Below are 22,588 nucleotides of genomic sequence, written 5' to 3' on the forward strand. Positions count from 1 at the left end.
CTCTACTTTGCCTGGTTATTTAGTAAGAATGTGTGTTTTTCCCCGCCGTTGCTTTGAATTTCCTCCCAAAAGCTTCTTCGACGATTCACTGTCGAGTGTTTCCGCGTCACAGCGCCACTCAGGTCAGCGCCGGTACTGCAGGCTCAGGCTCTCCAACGTCTCATTTCTATATTATTATTATAAATATTTTTTCGAGTTGGGATTTTTTATAAGCCTGTCACGGAATTATATGTACGGGATTTAATTGTTATGTTGACATGGTACTGCCCATTAAGAAAAAGAAGAAAAAGAAGGAAATTGCAGTACCACCACCTGCCAGCAAGTGGCGCTGTGATACTGAAAGCCGAACGGAAGACTCCTGGGAAAGGTTTGACGCATGCGCAATAAAACTTGTTGGCAAATGAATTAAAGCCTTTTCACCAAATGTTTTGCATTTCTGTATTTTTTATATTCTCTCAGTGTCTCTGTATTCTTCTAGCATGCCACATAATTATCATTTATACACAATTTTAAAGGTATGTTATACAGGTTTTTAATCTTTGTGAAGGTACTTTGTACAGTTTATTTTGGAGGTTGCTTTTATAAAAAAATGTAAAGCCACATTCTAAAAGATTTAAAGATATTCTGAAGGTATATTTTATAAATACAAGATATTTTTAGGTACAGTGTGGAGATTTATAGACTTAAAAGGAACTGTCTGTATTTTGGAGGTATATTCTGCAGATTTACAGTCTTTCAGAGGATACATCCTGCAGATTTAATATATTTTGTTGTCATATTCCTCATATTTACATTTCTTTCAAGGTAATATCTATAAGTGTATATTTTTCGGCTTTTTTGAAGATACATTTGTAGATTTTTAGTTTATTAAGGTATATTTTATAGATGTGTCAATTTTTAACAACATTTTGTACATTAGACAGTATTTTGAAAGTATATTTTGTAAGTTTATAGTGTTTTTGAAGGTTTTACCAACAGATTTATTGTATATTATATTTATTCTTTCAAAGGTTTAATCAATCGCGTTACACCTTTTTTTGATGACACATCCTTTGGTTATATTTTTGCAAATCGACATATTATTGATTCATAGTTTTTTGAGATATATTCTGAAGATTTATAGCTATTTTGAAGACAAATAAAGATTTATAGTTTTAAGGTTTAATTTTTTTTTAAGTTTTAAGGTCCATTCTTTGGATTTATAGATTTTCATGGCATATTCTAGATTTATATTTGATAAAATATATATTCTGTTGATTGATCATTTTTTGAAGGAATATCCTGTAGATTTATACCATTTATTAGGTATATTCTGTAGATTTATACTTTTTAAAGTTTGTAATGATAGATTTATCACTTTTGGCGGTCAATTTTAAAGTTTTATATTTTGTAAGTGTATACTTCATATATTTACTTATTTTGAAGGTATAAACCTTTTGTTATATACAGTTCTGATATTGTTATTGTTTATTTTAAGGTTTATTTTGCAGCTTTGTAATTATTTAAAGGTACGTTCCATACATGTATTGCGTTTTTGGGAGTTAACTTGAAAAAATAATAATAAAGAATAGTTTTATTGAAAGTACATTTTTATTTAGATTTCCAGTTATTTAGTTTATTCGTTGATAATTATTTTGAAGATACATTTCATAGATTTTTCATTTTTGGGTTTATTCTGCAGATATTCTCCCTCAGCTTTTCGTATTTTTGAATGTATATTCCAACAATTTTTTTAATGATCCATAGTTGTTTGAAGGTACTTTCTGCAGATTTATATATTTCATACGGTTATATTCAACAGCTTTAGATTTTTATTGATATTTTTTCATACCATTTGGTGGATTTATTGATTTTTTTTAAATAAACTATTGACACATTTATAGCATTTTGAAGGTGCATTCTTCAGATTTAGAGTTCTTCTTATCCTGTAGAAATATAATAGTTTGAGGGTATATTTTGCAGATATATCATTTTTTGAAGTAGATTAATAGATTTTAAAATAACTGTCTGTAGCTACATAGTATTTTTAAGGTATATTCTGCAGATATGTGGTTTTTTTGAAGGTAAATGTATAGATTTCAAAGGAACCGTCAACAGACTTAAAGTGATTTTCAAAGTCCACTCAGAAGGTTTGTAGTATTCTGAAAGTACATTTTGTCAAATCATAGCTTTTCTTACATTCAAAAGATTCATAGTTTTTAAAGGTACGTTATAAAAAGGTCCATTCTATAGATTTACTTTTTTTGGGGGGGGGAAGGTTCTAAATATACATTTTGTCAAATAAATATTCTGTTCATTGATTGTTAATGCGATGATACAACAAATCTTTTTTGGGGTAAATTTCAACATTTTTTGAAGGTATTTACCATAGATGTAGTTATTTTGAAAGTGTACTCAAACTCTCTAGTTAATTGATTTTGAAAAAAAAAAATGTGCACATATTTCTTGGTGGCACATTCAACTGTTATGATTTCTGATGGTATTTTCTTTAGATTTATCATTTTTAGGGAATATTTAAAATTGTTTTGAGGGTATGTTATTATTTTATTGTTATAGGTCATATATATGTATATGTATAATTTATCATTTCCAAGGTGAATTCTAAAGACTTTTAGACTATTTAATGGATTATAGTCACTCGATTTTCCGATATTTTGGAGGATTTGATTTTGATTTTTAAAAGGTAAATATATATAAATATATATATTTATATATATATATATATATCGATTCAGCTTTTTTTAATGGTTCATTCTAAGGTACATACTTTGGCTTTCCAGTGATATTTTCTAGTAAAAAAATTTCTTCTATAGATTTATATTTTTTGTGAGTACATTTTATAGATTTGTATCTTTATTTAGGTACATTATGTAGTTTCATAGTTTTTGGAATAAAAGTTCTATAATCCATTTTTTTTTGAAGTAATATCCTATAGACTTTTAGTTGTTTTTTTTGCAGTACATTTGTTACACTTATAGTACATTAAAGCTATATTTCAGGCTATATTATATTACAATTATTAAAGGTTTAGTTTATAAACTAATATTATATAAAAATATAATATTCTATACATATATATGTATAAAATAACGTCTCAACTGATATTCAGTCATTTATAATATTTTTGAAGGTATATTTTGTAGATGTAAATTTTATTAAGGTGTATTTGCTGATTTATAGTGTTTTAAATTTATATCCTATAGATTGATTTTGTCATTTTTAAGTTATATTGTCAAGAAGTTCTACTTTTAAAAGTATATACGACAGGTTTATACATTTCTACTTTTTCATTATTTGAATTTATTTTCAAGGTGCAAAAATGTGTTTTTTAAGTTCAATATACTCATGTTTAGATCATATTATTTTAGTTTATAGACGATATAAAGCACCTTTATGCTATTTTACACCAGATTTCTTGAATTTTCAATCCATATTCTTTACGTTTTTTCAGGCATAGATTTAAAAGTATCTACCTTAGAAATATGTTTTTTTTTTCTTTTTTGAATGTAAATCCCACAGAGGTATTTTTGATTTGAAAATACATTTATATAGATACATTTTTTTATTTTTGATTTTTTTCCCCAACGTGAGCGTGTTGGACGTCCTCTCCCGGCGGCGGACAGAGCACCACGCCCGCCTCACACTTCAACAAGTCATTTAATCCCAACGTGGTTACAGACACACGGTTACACCACGGAACACCGGCCACACACACACACACACACACACACACACACACACACACACACACTGGGCTCGTGCAACATCTAGTCCGGCATCCCGGCGCTCGGTTTCAGTCTCTGGTTTTTGTTCCCCGTGAGTCGCCTCGGGTCCGAAGTGGAATCGACCATTTCCAACAAAAACAAAAATAATAATCTGGAGTCCTGAGAGCTCGTCAGGGTTTATCATCAGAAACGCCACGCAAGATAAACCCCCTTCACACATTTTCTATACAGATACAGAATTCTCACTGTATTTTTATTCCACAGCAAAATAAGCTAGAGACAAATTCAAGTCTAGATAATCAGATAATCTCCACCCGCTAATCTGCTAATCCCACATCCAGTCTCACTGATGACTAATAATCTGATCCATCGTACAGTCTGGGTGGAGGAGGAATAAATAAAATAAAATAAAGTGTAACAAAAAAAAAAAGAATAAAATAAAGAATGAACAAAATTTAAAATTAAGAAAACATTTGAAAAAACAGAATTAACACAACAAAATAAAATCCAAAATAGATTAAATAAACAATTGAATAAAAAATAATTAAAATCAAAAAAACAAAACAGAACAAAAACAAAAAAGTAAATAAATAATAGAATAAAACAGAACAAAATGAAAAAAGGATAAAATAAACAATAGAAGAAAACAAAATAAACTGAATTAAAAAGAACAACAATGTAAACCAAGACTAAATAAAAAATAGAATAACATTAACAAAGAATTAAAAAAAACAAGCAAAAGTAAAAAAAAAAAAATAATTGATTTACAAAATAACAAAATAATCTAAATGGAATACAATCAAAATAGAATAAAAAAAAAATGCAATAAAAAAAAACAAAATAAAAAAAATAACCGAACATTCAGACAACCTTCAGTTTGACCCGCGTGGTAATTCGCAAGACGATGCTGAATTCAATGCCACGAGGGGGAAAACCGAATTTTCTCCGCTGTTATTTTTTACCTATTAGATCATCTACTAATACTTAAAGGATTCCTATTTAATTTCAATTTTTTTTTTTATATTAAAATACATTTAAATTTGTTGCGGATTGTCTGAATATTTCTCCTTAATGTACCAGTGATTTTCTTCCTCTTGCACCTCGACTCGACTACTTGCTAATTTTTAAAAAAGTAACTGCTGGCTGATTTGCAGAAGCTTTATTTGCGTTGGCGTCGGATTGCATCAATTCCATTTTTTCTTTTTTTTTTTTTGCTGTTTGTAAACAGATTCGGTACAAAAAAAATTCAACACTCAAAGACAAACATTATTTCCCAACATCTGATCAGTGAAGACTTTTATATTGAGGTCATTTCCTTCTTTCATAAATAAAAAGATTTTCTTCTTCCTGTCAAACTTAAAAAACTAACACACACACACACACACACACACAACACACACACTCTTATGTCTCTCTTCCCCCCAATAAGATTTGCTTCTCCGTAAAGTGCAAGGCAAGAAACAGTAAACTCTGAAATGTACGACCAACGACGGCAAGCTAACGCTAACACACACACACACACTCACACACACTTGGCACGACAGCAGTGAAGCCTGGAAGCCGGCACGAATCGGCCGCAGAGGCTCGGTCCAGGTTTTTTTTTTTTTCATGATGTTGGTAAGAATAAAATGGATTAAAAAAAAAAAAGACAGAAAAAAAACTTGATATCAAATGGATTGTGATTTTCTAATTTATTCCTAAAATAATTGAGTTTCTTTGCTTTATACGCTTTTATTTGCATAAAAAAATTAAAATTTAATTGTTTTTTTTTCCCTTTCCGAGGCCGACTCTCGGCTTGCTCATTTTTATTTCCCCAAAGTTTAAAGGTTGGATGTTAACGCTAAGGCTAATGCTAATGCTAACGGATTAATTCACGATAGAGACGCTAGTCGTCGCTTGTACCGCTTTTCAACAAACAGAAATAGGACGCTTAAGCATCTTTTCTATGGCTTGGAGTCCAATGTTCAGGTTTGGGTTCATGATCGGGCAAATCTGAAGTCGCTGCTGCAACTGTTAGCTTAACTTAACTAGCGTGACTTTCCCAACTAGCTTGACTCCCATTTTTCCGATTATCCATGATTTTGCAGCGCCCGCCCCAGAGCGGGTCGTCTACGGCGAGGCGGACCGAGGCCACGTCTGCGCGCACGTACATACGTGCACGCACTCGACGGCGTCAAACGGCTCGGATTAAATGCACGTTCGTCAAAAGGGGGGGGGAAGCAGCGAAGCTGAGGCAGCTCCGCCTCCAAGGGGGTGAGAATAAAAATAAACAATATCAATAATAGCTTTAAACCACTGACAAGGCAAAAATAAAATCTGCACTGGACTCATACAATCATCGTTTGAGGATGTGTGTGTGTGTGTGTGTGTGTGTGTGTGTGTGCGCTCGGCGTGCCCTTGACGCGCCCTCCTTCGCCGAGCGCTCGCTGAGTCACTTCATCTACGGCGGCGCCTCCAGACAGCGGAGCCGTCACGCCCACGCAGCAGGCGGACGGCCTCATCTGACTCAATGCAGGCCGGTAATAACACGGTAATAACGCGGTAATAACACGGTAATAACACGATAATAACCGCATCGTGCACGCTGGACCTGCTTGCAGATGAAACAACCCGCCGGTAATTAAAAAAAATAAAATAAAGAGGCTGTGTAGCCTGGAACCGCACAAGTCACACCACCACTGAGAACCACTTTAGAACCACAACATTAGAACCTCTGTTAGATGGACAGGATTTGTTGTTACGGCGTTATTAACAGGTTAATACAAGTCCACACAAATACATTCCCCGGTTATTATTTTTTCTTTTTTTTTTTTTTGCAACACCTACGATTTTTTTTTTCTCCAGTCGAGCGAAAAAAAGAGATGGGGGGGGTTTGAGATCGTCCCGTCCCGTCGACCGGCTCGCCGTCAGGAGTTCAAAAATGGCGCTCAAAGCTTCGGAAAAAACGCGAAAAGGTCCGTTTCGGAGAGAGAATGCGGCGACGGCGGCGGCTCAACAATGGCGGCGCTCGGCATGCAAAGACAGGACGCCGCGTAAACACACTTCTTTGACAAAACGAGAAAAAAAAAAAAAAGTTTCCCGCGCCGACTCATCCCGGCGATCTGATTGGCTGCTCGGGCCGGCGTGAGGAGGGAAACCAGGAAGTGGCGAACGAAAGCAGCAGAAGAAGATGAAGAAGAAGAACCCAGACTCCTCCTCGCCGGAGAAGTCGCGACGACGGCGTTCCGTCCCGGCGGGTCTGCCGGACCTTCGAGGCCGGGCGGTAGAGAGAACTGACCCCCCCGGTTGCCATGGTAACGGCGGCTGAAAGAAAGCGCCTCGTCGTCAGTTGCCCGAGGAATCGGCCTCTCCGGCGCCGCCCCTGACGTCCCAGACGCCTGGAGGAGGACGTTAGAGAGACGCGTCTGAGCACAGGAAGTGTCCTATCGCTCAAATCTGATTGGTTGGTCACTTCCTGGTTCCTCACCTGAGAGGGAGCTGTTGGACTTCTGCTTGTGGAGCTTCTCCCTCTCCTTCTTCACCTTGGGGATGATCTTCAGCTTGATGCTGCTGCCGCCGCCGCTCTTGGCGCCGGCCCTCCCGGCGTCCTGCCAGGTTGGAAGGGAGAACGTCGATATCCTGTTAAATCTACGCCGCTGTCGCCGTGGTTACCGCAGATGAAAAGAGCTAATCACGTCTGCACGCAGTTCTGTGGGTAAACAAACATGGCCGCCAAATGGCCGGTTGCTCGCGCAGCTATCAGCTCTTTCCTCCATTTCTGTGCTCTGCTGATGCTAATCCTGCTAATTCCTACTTCCTGTTTCCCGCCTCCTCCTTCTCATTGGCTGTCGACGTCAGGTGTTTGATTGACGAGTTTGTTCCCCTCGCAGACTGACAGGGTTTGGTGCTGCCAAGCCACGCCCATTTTTGCAGACTAACCACGCCTACTTTCGGCATCTAACCACGCCCACTCTTCTGAACTAATCATGCATGTTCTCCTCGACTAGCCACGCCCACTTTCATCAACTAGCCACGCCCACTTTCAATTCTAACCACGCCCACTTTCATCAACTAGCCACGCCCATTCCCCCCTACAAGCCACATCCACCAGAGAGTTTTGCCTCAGCTACAGGTATTTGAATTTCAATCAATCAATCAATCAATCAATCAGACTTTATTTAATTGGCTTTTTTCAGATGATTGAAAAGCCACACACACACAACTTGCGTGTAACACTTGTGCACACAACTCAATTAACTTTCTAAAAGTAAAGTGATAAAATAAATCAATGAAATACACATACATATAAATATTATTTAAAATTGTTTTTTAAAATGTATTTTCAATTTTTTGTTTTTTTAATTCATAATTTTTTTTTTAATGATTTTTTTATTTTTTTTTAATCCATAAAAAAATAAATGTATTTATTTACAGCCCTTAGATTTTAGGCCTTGTCGTGACGCTGAGTAGTTTCTATCAGGAATAAGCACAGGCTCCGCCCCCTTTTCTATTACGCTGCAACAACAACACACACACACACACACACACACACCTCGTCGGAGCACTGCATCAGCGGGCAGATCCAGTGGATGTCGTCCAGCTTGTGGAGCTCGTCGCTGAGGCTGCTCAGAGTGGCTCGGAGGTCGGCTTCTCCGGGACACTCGGACTGAGGAGGAGTTTTTACCAGATTACGATCAACACGTCGACACCGTGATTCTGGAGAAGCGTCCGGCGCGACGCTCGTACCAGTAGCTTTCCGTCCAGCAGCATCCTGGTCTCGGCCTGCAGGACTTTGCTGCTGTTGACGATCTCCACCGCCGTGCTGCGGCTCAGACACTAAAAAAACAAAAGCGGCGCCGTCGAGATCTAACCCCAATCCTTTTAATCTCAATATGACGGGATCATTTGCTAACGGGAAACTTAGGCTACAAAAAATCTTGCCGCCCCCGCCGGGTGTCTCACCTCCGGGCTGGACAGCTTGGCCTCTTCCAGCACCAGAGCGGTGGCGTTGACGGCGTGGGCCAGCTCTTGCTCCACCAGCTTGTGGGTTTTGGCGGCCTCTCGGATCCTGGGGGCGGGGGGGGGAGGGGGCGTCACTTCATCTGCTAAGACTGACCCTCTGTTTCCACGACGACCACGAGAGGGGAGCTCCGAAGCCGCTCGAGATGTGAGGAATCTAGAAAAGAAGCGACGGGATGCTCACTTGTTGATGAGCGTGTCGGCGGCGATGCCCAGCTGCTGCACCTGGGCGCACTCCTCCTCCGTCAGGTACTCCATGGACTGCTGGGAGTTGAGGCGGGGCCTGCTGGCCTGGTAGCTGTCGATCTTCCTCTTGTCCTCCCAGGACTTCAGGGTACTCTCGAATGCCTTCGTGCACAGAAATACAAATATAAGACCTACTTGGAGATGGACGGTAGTCTTAATGTCGTTATTCTGCCGGTCCATCCGATGGGAACCCAAAGAAGAAGAGCCATCGAAGGCAACAAGGCAGGTTTGGGTGAACATGGACAGGACAAGGAGATACACCTGGATGAGGACAAGCCCTTCCTCTTTCCTCCTTTTGGTTCAAGTCGCAGATCGCTGCCCCTTGTAGCAAAGGGCTTACGGTGGCTTGCGGTCAATTTGCAAGCCACCGTACGGATTGGGCGCTACTTGGGTATGACTGACCCATATCCGATTTTGTGTAAGTTCTACCCAAGTTGGACTACCCAAGCCCTAAATTACACTTGAGTAGTCCAACTTGGGTATGTCTTACTCAAGGCCAATATTGGACTTATGTAAGTCATACTCAATTCATATGGTGGCTTGCAAATTGACCCGCAAGCCACCGTACAGATTGGGTACTACTTGGGTATGACTGACCCATGTCCCATTTTGGGCTTGTGTAAGTTCTACCCAAGTTGGACCATCCAAGCCCTAAATTACACTGGAGTAGTCCAACTTGGGTAGTCCAAACTTGGGTATGTCTTACTCAAGCCCAATATTGGACTTGTGTAAGTCATACCTGATACATATGGTGGCTTGCAAATTGACCCGCAAGCCACCGTTGGCCCTTTGCTACACGGGGCAGTGATCTGCGACTAGAACCACTTGGGTGTCAGCAGAGATCCAGATACTCACCCTGTCCCTGGTGAGCATCTGAGCACGGTTCTTGTGGACGATCTTGACGATGCCAGGCGGCTGGATCCAGGCTTCCCCGTCCACCTGGACGGGAACGCCCTCCTCCCCGAGGATGGTGATCTTCACCTGCCGGCACTGAAACATAATTCAGAGACTCAGTTATACACGAGCATATATCATCACAATAAGTTCTACTAGAACTCAAAGTACTTGCACCAAAGTACCTGATTTCAGAGATTACTAACTGCTCCCCAAACAGGCATTTTTAGTTTATTTCTGAGCAACATTAGCATTAGCATTGGTGTAAACGATCGCCATAATTGTGTGAGTGTGTCCGACCTGTGCGATGCGGTGGTGTTGCAGGTTGATGACTCGGGACACGGCCATCTGCATGCTGCCAAACACGGCCACCACCTCCAGCTTCTTGTCGTCAAAAGACGGCGCCCCAAAGTTCTGAGTGCGACATCAGAGACACATTTCAAAAATCAACCGCTGGAATTCTCGCACCGAGGAAAACGTCCTCCTTCGCTGTCCGACGACTCACGTTGTCCTCCTTGGTGCCGCCCCAGAAGTTGATGCCACCCGCATAGCTGGGGATGTTGAGCACAGCCAATCCCTGCAGACTTGGCAGGGACATTGGGACGCCGTCGCACTGAGACAAGAAGAGGAAAATATTCTGTTCCGCGGTCTTGAAGAGCGAGAAACGCCTGAATCTGTTTGTGTGTGTCCGACCTCCAGCTGGACCCTCTGCTCCAGGTTCTTGTACGTCTTCTGGACCAGCTCCTTGGTTCCCAGCACGCCGTACCACATCATGTTCTTCGTTCGACTGCTGCGGTGAGGGGGGGGGCGGGGACACATCAACAACAAAAATCTTTTTTATGAAAAAACATTATCCCTAAAGGGGTGTTTTGCATACAATCAGAAACAGAATATCACGTTCCTCCTCAGTATAGACGGGGTCGTCGTAGCATGGCGGCGCAGAACTGCTAGTATGTCCTTTTCATATGCAATGCTAAACACTAGCAGGTGTGGACTCACTGCTTATTGACAAACAAAGCAAGAAAGAAGCCAGAGAAGATTCCTAGCTGACCCAGACCTGGCCGTGCTAATATGTAGTGCTCGTGCATTTTTCTTTTTAATTCCTACTTTGATTCTTGCGTTGCGCATCATTCTCATTAACAACATCCTCTGGCCAACCAGTGGCCGGTGGACTGTTGACATCACGCTTTAGTATCGTCTTGGATCCTACCTGGTGCTACCGTAATTTCCGGACGATAAGCCGCAACTTTTTTCACGTAAACAACGATGCGGCTAATATATGAACTTTTTTGGGTGGGGGACGCTAAGGAGCTTCACGCCGCTAAAACGTTTATCCTCGTCACTTCGGACCGATGAAATGACCGGGAAATTCTGAGTCCGTTCAACTCTGACACCGAAGAAGACGACTTTGACGGTTTTAGCGCGCAGGAGGAAGCCCGAGATAGCGATCGGCTAGCCGGTGCGGCTTATAATGAGGTGCGCTCAATAGTCCGGAAATTACGGTATTCTGCAAGCGCAGCTATAGTGCTAGAAATGCCAACAATAGTTAGCATAGCAAAAGAAATGCTCACGTTGGAACTAAGGCATACATATTGGGGGTTTGGAGAAAAAGTTTATCTGGAAAGTAAATCCACTCTCCTTAAATGCTTACAGATGATGTGATGCTCTGATTGATGCTATTTCTGAACTTGCTCATCAACACTAGGCAGGCTAGGAGTTGGTCTGGAATCGAACCGGGAATTTTGGGATCCGAGATGACAGCTGTGCCGCTTCCAGATAATATGAAATAGAAATTCTATGCAGATGATATGATGCTATACTCATTTAGCAATAAAATGAGAGAAACTTTTGTTTGATGTAATTGAAGGAATACGTGGGTGTCAATGGCAGATCACATAGCCGGCCCCGATTGGCCACTTCATACCTGCACTTTTTGGGGTGCTCGTCCCTCTTGTTGTTGAACTCCAGGGAGATCTTCGCGTCCAGCCCGATGCCAAAGTAGTTGTTCATCACGCACTTCTCAGAGCACTGTCTGCGGGTAGCAGGTGGCGATGTGGCCGGTTAAGTAGTGAGTAAGAGCAAGAATAATAAGCAATAGAATTTCTGACGGACTTACATCGAGTCTTCACTGAAGGCCACGGTGTGGAGACTTTCCGGCTTCTCCAGGACGATGGGGCTGAGGCTGCCCTGACCTGAGGAGCAAAGCGTCATGGGAATGTACTTGGGGCGCTTGCAGATGTGTAGCCAAACACAGGTAGCAAATGGTGCTGTACAACTGGAAGTGGCTTGGAAGTGCTGTGCGGTATGCTCAGGTGCGACCAGCAGAAGGACCAGAGAAGAAGAAGAAGAAAACATGACATCGGAGAATTCTCCATCCCCTTGCCACCATGGTTCAATGGTGTCTCCTGCGCCGCCTCGTTCTTAGAATCTGCATCAGCAGCTCCTCCGCTGATGCATCGTTTGGCAAAAGCCGCTTTCTGTCAGAAAAGTTCCAAGAACTACCTGGCTTGAATTTCATTCCAGGAACTAGCCGCATTCCCACGGGCAGTGAGGGACCATGGTGAGGACCATGGACCATCACAATGAAGAAGATGGAGAAGACCTGGATAACATGGGGAGTGTAACACAGCATTGATGGTCTGCATGGAAGAGTAACCATGGACTATCAGATGGGTCGAAGCGTTTTATTTTCTCCCCGTGCTGCTTAGCTATGTGAAGAACCCTGTTAGCTGTTAGCTAACTGCACTTATTTTGGATCTTCGATGTACTTTATGAGTTCCTATGAAACCCTGCCTTGGAAGGGGAGTTCATACAGTTTTAGGAACTCCCAGTCACTCTGCTGCCACAACGAAGAGGCACGGTTTAGTTCCTGGAAGTCTAGTTCCTATAGAGAGTTCCCAGAAGTGTGAAAGGTCTGAAGCGGAACTCTGAACCCACGTGACTCGGCGTCCTTCAGCTCCTCGCTGCTCTCCCTCTTGATGGACGATGACGACGACATCCTCTGGACCTGGGTGTGCCGGTTCTGCTCGTCCACCACTGGAAGAAAAAGACGGCGTCGGGTGTTTACCGGACGGACGGGAGGCCGGTGACCTCCCTCCCCTGAAGGTTGGCGGACTCAAGAGCGATGCGTACCTTTCTCCGCCTGCTCGATGATCTGCCGCAACGCTTTCTTTAGGCTGTTGGCTCGCAGCATCAGCTGCTCCTTGGAGCGGTATGTCTTGCCTTCCGGGCCCGACTCACCGTTGCCTTCTCCGGGGCCGGGGTCGCCTCCCCCCTCCTGGCCCGGCGCCGAACCCGCCGGCACCACCTGAACAAAAGAAGGGAACGAAAGATGAGCGTTGGCCAGTACCTCTAATGAAAGAAGTACACTACAACCCATTAAAGAAGCAGATGTTATATGACATGTTAGCAAAAATATTAATAGCGAGTCGGCGACAACAAGCACAAAGTGGACCATTCTTACATATGTATGCTTTTGAAATAGCAATCATGATATATATGTCTTTTGTACCTGAGCCTCCGCCTCCTCACTCAGGGCCTTGACAAGGGAGTCCAGCTTCTCATTCAGCAAAGCACACTGGGGGATTTGGATGGAGGTGGGTGGAGTGGAGTGGGGTGGGGTGGAGTGGGGTGGGGTGGGAGGGTGGATGCAGATCTTTAGTTTCAAACCAGGAGAGGAGCAGAAACAAACAACAGAACGCATATATTCATTCATGCATCATGTACACTGCTTATCATACAAACTTACATCCATTCACCCACTCATGCACACACTCATCCAGCTGTTTCAGTTCTTAATAAGCCTGAGAGACCCAGAGTGTGTTCTCAACTCACAATTATTGCTCACACACACCTTCACCTGCCCACCAGTTAGTTACACAAGCGGTTGTGTAACACCCCGCCACTTACCTTCTTCGCCATGGCGTCGGCCTCCTCCCTGTTCTCCGTGGCCCTCTCGTACGCCTTGCCCACCTCCGCCACAAAGTCGTTCACCGTCCCACACAAAAACCTGCGTGCAGGCCGGAAGGTGAACGCCGGCGCCATATTTTTTATTTTATTCCTTAATGACGCTCCCGACACGCTCATTAACCTGGTTAGCATCCTCCTCTGCCGCTTAGCTTCAGTGCCAGAGGCCTCAAAAGGTGCAGAGCGTTTTCATTTTGAAGTAAATTCAATTTTTATTCATATGTTTTTGTTATTATTGCGCTGCTGTGACAAACGAATTTCCCCTATGGCATTCAATGAAGTATTATTATACTTATTATTATTATAAAACAGCGCGGAGGAGCGCTACGAGTCCCACATCGATGTGAAATAGATGCTGAAAACTTGGGAGATGCAGGGGATGCTGAGCCAATCAGAGCTCAGGATATAGAACTATGCTCTGATTGGTCGTTGCCAAAAAAATGCAAATAATAATGATAGAAATAAGTATACAAAAATACATTTATCCTGCAAAAAACATGATATAGAGAAAAGTCTGTAAAATTATAAAATTAGATTAAAAAGTAAAAGAAATGGTGAGACTGTTATTTCGTGTTTAAAAAAAAAATGGCCGCTCAGCTGATACCTAGAGTGCGACGTGATTGGCTACTTCGAGAGCGGATTATTCACGAAAAACACAAACACACACACACACACTTCACGTACTTGGCGGAGTTAATGACGTCGCTGTGTTTGTCCGAGTCCAGGATCTTGGCGAGGTGCGAAGCCACTGAGTCTGCGTACTGAGTGATGTGGACCTGACACACACACACACACACACACACACACGGTGGTCAAGGTTAATGGTCAAGCATGCATTTGCTTGCAGGTAAACAGGAAGTGGTTGCACCTGCAGGGGGGAGTCCAGGCCTTCCTCCTCCCTCGCCGGCGGTGTGTGTTTGTTGGTGGGCAGAACTTCGAACGTCATCACGCTCCATCTGGAGATACGTCATGCAAGAAGAATGTGAACCGCGGCACAGGTGTGTGTTGCTCATCTGAAGCCTCTCGCGCTTTCACTTTCATATTCCGATAAGGAGTGTGTGTGTGTGTGTGTGTGTGTGTGTGTGTGTGTGTGTGTGAAACTGCAATAACCCAGTTCTTCCTGATGATGCTACATTTAGCAATTCCATGTTAATAATAACACAAACAACAACAACAATGATAATAATTAACAATATTATTATTAATAATAATAATAATAATATGAAACATATGTAATATCTTTGGGTTGGGTGAAAATATTGATTATTTTTCTGGTCAATTATTTCAATTAATTATTATTATTATTATCATTATTATTATTATCGTTATTGTTTTATTTTAGATTTTCTACAAAAATATTAGCAAATTAATAACATTTCATGAGTACAAAAATTTAAAAATCGGCTTAAAAACCCTGAATAATGAGGTCAGTGAAATTAGGTAAAGTGCTTGATAAAAAACCCTAGAATATATCATAAATATTTATTACATGTAATAAGCATGTGACAACAAAGTTATTACACCCCCCCCCCCCCCCCCTCACCGGTCCAGCATCTTGGTGGTGGCCCGTTCCAGCTTCTCCAGGATCTGCAGCAGCTGGGCGTCGTCGTCGCAGAGCCCCCCCCAGCCCAGGACCCGGGCCAGGTCGTTGCCGGTGCCCAGGGGCAGCACGCCCAGCTGACACTGTGGGGCCGCGTCGCCACGGCAACACAAAAGACAAGAGTTTAGACGAGCGGCTCGACGGACAGGGCGAATTTCGTGCTCCTGACTTTTTCAAAATAAAGGTTTTCGGCCTGATCCTTAACCTTGACACCAAAACTAACTGTCCACCTAAAGGTGGAGTGGTGCCGTTGGTCAACCCAAGACACTGTAGGGGAAGGTTCACTTTCCATCACTCTATCCCATAGAGTTGTCAAGGTACCTGGTTTTGAGTATGGCATCCTTGGTGATAGTGGTTACCTAACCTCTTACCTAACCTAAAACCCAACGACAGTGATTTTGAATCCTTTGAAACCAGTGTCAATCATCTTGTTAGTGGAGCACAAAGCTGGTACTGGTACTGATGGAAAGCCTACATTAACCAGAGCCCAAACCCTAACCCTTACACTGGTCATAACTCTACAACTGAAGGTCGGACAAGCTTTTGAGGAGTGCCGTTGGGAAGCCAACCCAAGACAATATGGGGGTAGGTCCAACTTCCATTACTGTATCTTGCACAGTTCTTCTGATAAATGGTTTTGAGTATGTCCTCCTTGGTTGTTACAAACGTCTTACCTGACCTTAACCCTAATCGCCATGATTTTTATAGTTTTGTAAAATCCTTCCAAACCAGTGTACATCATCTAGTCAATAGAGAACAAACTTGGTACCAATGGCGAGTCAACGTTAACTAGAGCCCAAACCCTGACCCTTAACCCAAACCTTAATCCCTAGACCCTAAACTCTGAACCCTAACCCTTAAACCCTAACCCCTAACTCCTAAACCCTAGTTCCTAACTCCCAACCCAAGAACCAATCCCTAAATCCTAAACCATAGCCCCTGGTCCCCAACTCCTCGCCCCTAGTCCCTAACTCTTAACCCTACCCCCAATCCCTCAATCCTAAACCCTAGACCCTAACACTCCTAACCCCTAATCCCTAACCCTAGTCCCTAACTCTTAACCCTACCCCCAATCCCTCAATCCTAAACCCTAGACCCTAAGTCCTAACCCCTACTCCCTAACCCTAGCCCCTAACTCTTAACCCTAGCCCAAATCCCTAAATCCTAAACCCTAGCCCCTAGTCCCCGACTCCTCACCCCTAGACCCTAACTCCTAGCTCCTAGTGCCTAACTCCTAACCCCTAATCCCTAACCCTAGCCCCAATCCCTAAATCCTAGCCCCAAGCCCCCAATTCTAGCCCCTAGACCCTAACCCCTAGCTCCTAGTCCCTAGCTCCCTACCCCTAATTCCTGAACCCTAACCCTCACCCCATCTGGGACAATATGGCTTTGGGTCCATCTCCCATGTGTCCATCTCCTATGGTTCTCCACATACACCTTGGAGGGTCACTTTGGTGATGGTGGTTGGAACCTTCTCTCGCTCCCTCGCTTTCAACCTCCTTCCCTTCTTTTTCTCCCCCACTCCTTCATCCCTCCCTCACCCCCCCTTCCACCCATTGACCTCTGACCTCTGACCTTCTCCCCTGCCCGTGGAGGTCCATCCCTCCCTCCCTCTCTCCGTTTGTCCACCGTTCCTGACCTGCTTGTGTAGGTTGAGCTTGTCGAGCTCGGAGAGCACCCAGCCCACGCTGCCGTCTCCTCCGCACACCAGGATCCGAAACGTCTCGAACTTCTGGAAGAGGCGCAACCTGGACGGAGGAGAAGAAGAAGTGGAGGAGGTGACCAGAGGAACCCGCCGGATTAAGACGCTTCGACGACTTTCCCCCCCAACCGTACCCGAGCTCCGGCCCGCCGTTCATCAGGTCAAAGACCTGGGCCGGGTTCAGCAGCTGCTTGAACTTGCGGAGGAACTTCACGCCCTGGTTGTCACCGCTTTTGGAGTTGACCAGGACCAGCAGGGGGCTGGAGCAGGAGGCGGAGGTGGCCTTCCAGAAGCCTGGGAGGGCCGACGCAAAAACTGAACATTATTATGGATTTGGACAAAACATTCCTGAGCTTGCGTGTGTGTGTGTGTGAGTGTGTGTGTGTGTGTAGGAGATGCCTCACCATCTGAATCGATGCTGTTAAGTGCTGTAGGAGGGATGATGGACACTCTACACTGACCCAAGGGACAAACTCTACCCATTTGTTCTTTGCAGCTGCTGTGGACCTGCGCGCGCACACACACACACACACACACACACACACACACACACACACACAATCAGCGGTCTCCATAGTAATTCTATATTTCAGTAGAAGCAGAAAGGTCATTACATCCCTCTGAAACCCACCAAATGTCAGTTCTATAACCTTTACAAATACCACTCTGATTTATGTGTGTGTGTGTGTGTGTGTGTGTGTGTGTGTTCACGCGTGGGGAGGAGGGATGACACTTATAATTACGCTTGTAATGTGTGTCCGTTCACGCTAAACACTCAAAGAGCAGCGCTACGAAAAGCCGACGAAAGCCGTCACCTGAAGCCAATTTTTTTTTTTTTATTCACCGCAGCCTTGAATGCCTCTTGTGCCGCTTATTGGCGCTTTTATTCTGAAAGCAAGAAGTAAAATTATCAAAAATTAGCCATCTATCAGTCCAATAAAATGGACTGCTTTGGGGCGCGCCGGCTAGTGATGTGTTGCTAGCAAACATGACGGCTCTATGAGTCGGCTGTTTGATGTGAACGACGGGAGCCGGCTCCTGATTGGTGGGGAGCCCACCAATCGAGACGCTTTTTTTTCCTCTCTTGAAGGCGCATGTGATTGGTCGATATTTGTGGTGTCGTCTCTGTGTCTGCACTTGGTGTTTCTGAATCCCAATCTTCAGTAGAGACTGCTGATCTTTTTCTTTTTGTTTTACACATTTTAATTTATATTTTCTGCCTGTTTTTCAGGAGTTTTCTGTGTTGTTTCAGGCTGAATTGGTTAAAAGTTGACGGGTAAATTATTAAAAGTTTTTGTATTTTATAGTTTATTTATAGCACTGAAGAGTTCATACTTTTTATTTATTTTTAATTTTAAATTAATTATATTGTTGTTTTGCATTTTTTTCAGGGATTCTGTGTTGTTGTTCGACTTTAAATTTGTTGAGTGTATAAAAAGCTTGAATTGTTTTGTATTTTATCATTTCTTTTTTTTCGATCTGTAAATATTTTAATTTATATTTCGTGTGTTTTTCAGGGATCCTGTGTTTCACTTTAAGTTTGTTACGTATAAAAAAGCTAAAAGTTTAGTCTTGTATTTCATTGTTTATTTGTTGTTGCACTGAAAAGTAAATATTTTTAATTTATTTTCAAATTTATTTTTAATTTTGAATTATTTATTTTGTTGTTTTGCATCTTTTTTTTCAGGGATTCTGTGTTGTTGTTTGACTTTGAATTTGTTGAGTGTATAAAAAGCTAAAATTGTTTTGTATTTCATCATTTATTTTGTTTTGATCTGTAAATATTTTAATTAATATTTCGTGTGTTTTTCAGGGATCCTGTGTTTCACTTTAAATTTTTTATGTATAAAAAGCTAAAAGTTTATTCTTGTATTTCATTGTTTATCTGTTGTTGCACTGAGAAGTAAATATTTTCAATTTATTTTTCAATTTATTTTTAATTTTGAATTATTTATTTTGTTGTTTTGCATTTTTTTTCAGGGATTCTGTGTAGTTGTTTAACTTTAAATTTGTTGAGTGTATAAAAAGCTAAAATTGTTTTGTATTTTATCATTTCTTTTTTTTTTAGATCTGTAAATATTCTAATTTATATTTCGTGTGTTTTCGTGTGTTTCACTTTACATTTGTTACGTATAAAAAAGCTTAAGTTTATTCTTGTATTTCATTGTATATTTGTTGTTGCATTGAAAAGTAAATATTTTTAATTTACATTAAGTTGAGTCGTGTGTTTTTCAGGGATTCTGTGTTGCTTGACTTTAAAGTTGCTTAGTATAAAAAAGTTAAAAGTTTAAATTAGTCAAAAGTTCATTGTAGAGCGAAAAAATAAAGGCTATTATAATATAGCAGTATAATACATTTTTTTAATTAATTATTAATTCATTTTGTGCATAATGTTACATCATTATTGGTAATATATCGATTAAAGCAACAAAAAAAATCTGAGGAGCCGTTCGGAAGCCGAAAGAGCCGCCTATTTTTTCTGAGCCGAGTCGTAAGAGCCGGTTCTCTAAAAAGAGCCGTAATTCCCATCACTCCCCCCTGCAGCTTCATGGCAAAGAAGCACTATTTCAACCTCCACAGGACTGCAAAGTGGACTCTACCCATTTCTTTCTTATCTTATCTGCCACTTGTCCTCGGCACGCCGGGGTTCTGGGACACTTACGATGGCCTTGCACCAGAGGCAGCGCCAGTCCTGCAGGCGCCGCACGCTGCCGCAGTTCTTGTCGCAGACCACGCATTTGGCGCTGACCGGCAGGTTGCCCTCCAGCCACTGGTGGGGCATGGAGACCCCGTCCTCGTCCTCGATGATGTCGTTCCCTATGGAGGCCAGCGTGGTCCACTTGCAGTTGTTGGTGGAGCGCACGGCGCAGCGTTTGTGCGCCTTGAACTTGCACACTTGGTAGAAAAACAGGAAGTGAGAGCCTCGTTGTGACTGTACTTCCTGATTTGACCCACCCGGTGCTCGGTAACACTCTCACGTGCACTCTTAACCCGCTTTCCTGACTTTACGGCGATGCTAACGTGTGAAGCAAAGACGACGTAGAATCAATTTACAATATTGGCGTCGATTTTCGTTGTAATCATCACTTCTCCATTTACGTCGGCGTCACTGATCTGAAATTTCTGCACTTCTAGTCTTCCCTGAGGAAGTTAATGAGTGTGTTAACTCATTAGCATCACGCCAAATGTGTGTGTGTGGGTGTGCCCATGTACCTTCGCAGGACAGGCCGTGGGAGGTGACTCCTGGCAGAGCCTCCCTGCAGACGTTGCAGAAGGTCGGCCTGGCGTGGGAGCAGGCGTACCAGTTATGCATCCCGGAGAAATGCTCCATGTTGAACTGGCTGGCCTGGAGAGGGGCGAAAGGGGTCCGTTGCATGACGGGGAAATTAGCTTTAAGCTAAACAACCGGAGGGATCATCAACGGCTCTAAAGAAATACAAGGTAGGGGATCATGATATCACTACTGCTATCCGGAGGTCGGGGTAGGGCAGGGCATTTAGGGTAGAGGTCAAGCATAACCTTGGACTGGTGACAAGATCATACTCAGAGAGACTATTTGTTCCAGAGGGGCAATTGGAGAGCACATGCGTTAGCATAGCATCCGAGATGGCGGAAGGTGCGTGCGGAGCAGCTGGATTACCCAAAGTAAAGTCTGGACGGCTCTGGGTCCCAAAAATCTGTGTTTCGGTCATATCAAAGTACCCAAACAAGTACTGACAACGAGTACGAGTACTACGAAGGGGTAGGGGTCACTTGCAAGCATTCTGGAGCAGCTTCAGATGGAGGTACCAGAGGCTCCAGGCTACAGAAGCACTGCTTTTATTGGACAGGTGGAAAGATTTACGCTTACTGACAAGCTCCGCCTTACAAAATAAACCAACAGGATGCCGGGGGCAACCTCGACACTCCGCTCCACCCGACAAGAAGGAGTTTGAGACACAAAACAGTATAAATCCGATCCTTGAATGTGCAAGACAAGGAGAACATTGGAGACGTTAATCTGCCGGGAGCCTGGAAGTGAAAGAAGGAGATTAAAAAGGACAAGGGAAGAAAGATGGAAATAGCTGAAGGGGAAGGGAGGTAGGATGAAGGAATGAGTCACCAGGGACGCTCTCGTCAAAATAAAAGCGCTAACGAGGTAGCTGGGGTCGGGCCCAACTGGGACTACGCTCACCTCGTAGATTTCCCATTTCTGCACCGACTTGAGGGCACCGATCCAGTCCTCCATCTCCTTCCTGCTCTCGGCGCAGAGCATCAGCTTGCGGAACGGGGTGATCACCTGAAACCGGAGGCCGAGGGAAGGGGAGAAGAAGGAGCCCGATGAAGTCCGGGGGAAACCGAAATACCGTGGCGATTCAGAGAAGGACGAGGTCTTCACCGTGAAGCTGTTGTTGATATTCTTGGTGCTTGTCTCTGCCACGCTGGCGTCCGATAGGTCCACCTCGTCAAAGATGAGAGACTGCGGAGGGGTGGACCAATACCGCAAACGTCAGACAAGCACTACAAGTACTACTTTACCAAGAAGTACTTTGATCGGTCATTGATTCTGAAGTATTTAGGACATTTCCTACATGTCCGATACTTGTATGCCTATTTTTGCCGCTCTATACGCGGCCCTGCGATCGATCCAGGCTGAACCCTCGCCTCTTTCCCAGTGACCGCTGGGTGACCTCCAGCACCTCCACCACCCACCAGTACACTGGAGCTGATGAATGAATGATGTTCTTCACCAGAGGCGAGTTGTTTCATAGCTGAAGCACACACACATTCACTCCTGTACCTTGCAGTCCTTAGCATAGTAGAGAGTCCTCCCTCTCAGCTTGAAGTACCTCCTCTTCCACCTCTGGAAGGAGCTGGTCTGCTTCAGCAGGATCCCCTCCTTCACACTTTTCTGAAGGAGAGTGGAGACAGAAGGGTGAGAGGGTGAATATCAGGCGTCTCTTCTCGCGGCAATGGTGGCAGACTCGTGAACATCTCAGTTCCAGGTAGGAAAAAAAAAGGGAGGGACCTCGGGTTACAAACAGGCTACGAGCTAACCCGCTAGAATGCTAAGAACCACCACAGAGGTGAAGAAGGAGGCCTGCTCCATCCAGAAGATGGACGTCCTGGAATAGCAGGCAATTGTTGGCGTAGAGAAGAACGTCTTCCACTTTGGAACAATTAAAGAGAAGCTTTTATTTCGACGGTTCGGGGACGGATTCCTCCATTTTGAAGTCGAAGCCAATCGCGATCGTGAAATCGAGTTACCGTGGAGACACACGCGCGAGGGAGGGGGCGGCAGGATATTGTTCGGTTATCTGTGAATCCAGAGCTCCGAGATGAATTGCATTTCTAATAAAAAAAAAACAAAAAAAAAAACAAGGGGCGAGAAAAAAACAACCGAGGACGAAGAGGAAGAGGAGTTCATCGTTTCTTTCGTCCGAACCGTCCTGGTTCATCCGGCCAAAGATCGACCAG

The 22,588-nt window shown here is 43.2% G+C and overlaps 1 protein-coding gene across 3 annotated transcripts in view; it reads right to left on the reverse strand.

Moving 5' to 3' along the window:
- Positions 1-3,524: 3,524 nt before the first annotated feature.
- LOC147223441 (diacylglycerol kinase delta) overlaps positions 3,525-22,588 on the reverse strand; it is a 38,824-nt gene continuing 19,760 nt past the window's right edge. For 2 of the 3 annotated variants that reach the window (XM_086165710.1, XM_086165712.1), the window contains 27 exons: positions 21,912-22,022; positions 21,510-21,590; positions 21,306-21,410; positions 20,345-20,477; positions 19,794-20,026; positions 17,536-17,638; positions 17,266-17,425; positions 17,069-17,177; positions 15,373-15,512; positions 14,698-14,785; positions 14,514-14,605; positions 13,773-13,872; positions 13,375-13,440; positions 12,996-13,170; positions 12,801-12,899; positions 11,980-12,055; positions 11,788-11,895; positions 10,557-10,653; positions 10,369-10,476; positions 10,164-10,277; positions 9,825-9,959; positions 8,908-9,071; positions 8,667-8,772; positions 8,451-8,540; positions 8,257-8,370; positions 7,192-7,312; positions 3,525-7,102 (listed from right to left, as the gene is read on the reverse strand). In XM_086165710.1, the coding sequence (XP_086021836.1) occupies positions 7,050-7,102; positions 7,192-7,312; positions 8,257-8,370; positions 8,451-8,540; positions 8,667-8,772; positions 8,908-9,071; positions 9,825-9,959; positions 10,164-10,277; positions 10,369-10,476; positions 10,557-10,653; positions 11,788-11,895; positions 11,980-12,055; positions 12,801-12,899; positions 12,996-13,170; positions 13,375-13,440; positions 13,773-13,872; positions 14,514-14,605; positions 14,698-14,785; positions 15,373-15,512; positions 17,069-17,177; positions 17,266-17,425; positions 17,536-17,638; positions 19,794-20,026; positions 20,345-20,477; positions 21,306-21,410; positions 21,510-21,590; positions 21,912-22,022 (3,081 nt within the window). In that variant the 3' untranslated portion in view covers positions 3,525-7,049. The remainder of the gene's footprint in view (positions 7,103-7,191; positions 7,313-8,256; positions 8,371-8,450; positions 8,541-8,666; positions 8,773-8,907; positions 9,072-9,824; positions 9,960-10,163; positions 10,278-10,368; positions 10,477-10,556; positions 10,654-11,787; positions 11,896-11,979; positions 12,056-12,800; positions 12,900-12,995; positions 13,171-13,374; positions 13,441-13,772; positions 13,873-14,513; positions 14,606-14,697; positions 14,786-15,372; positions 15,513-17,068; positions 17,178-17,265; positions 17,426-17,535; positions 17,639-19,793; positions 20,027-20,344; positions 20,478-21,305; positions 21,411-21,509; positions 21,591-21,911; positions 22,023-22,588) is intronic. The other variant, XM_086165711.1, reaches the window with a different exon arrangement.

Source organism: Fistularia commersonii, chromosome 19 (assembly GCF_037954325.1).
Source record: "Fistularia commersonii isolate RoL2024-O1a breed Wild chromosome 19, RoL_Fcom_v1.0, whole genome shotgun sequence".
NCBI lineage: Eukaryota > Metazoa > Chordata > Actinopteri > Syngnathiformes > Fistulariidae > Fistularia > Fistularia commersonii.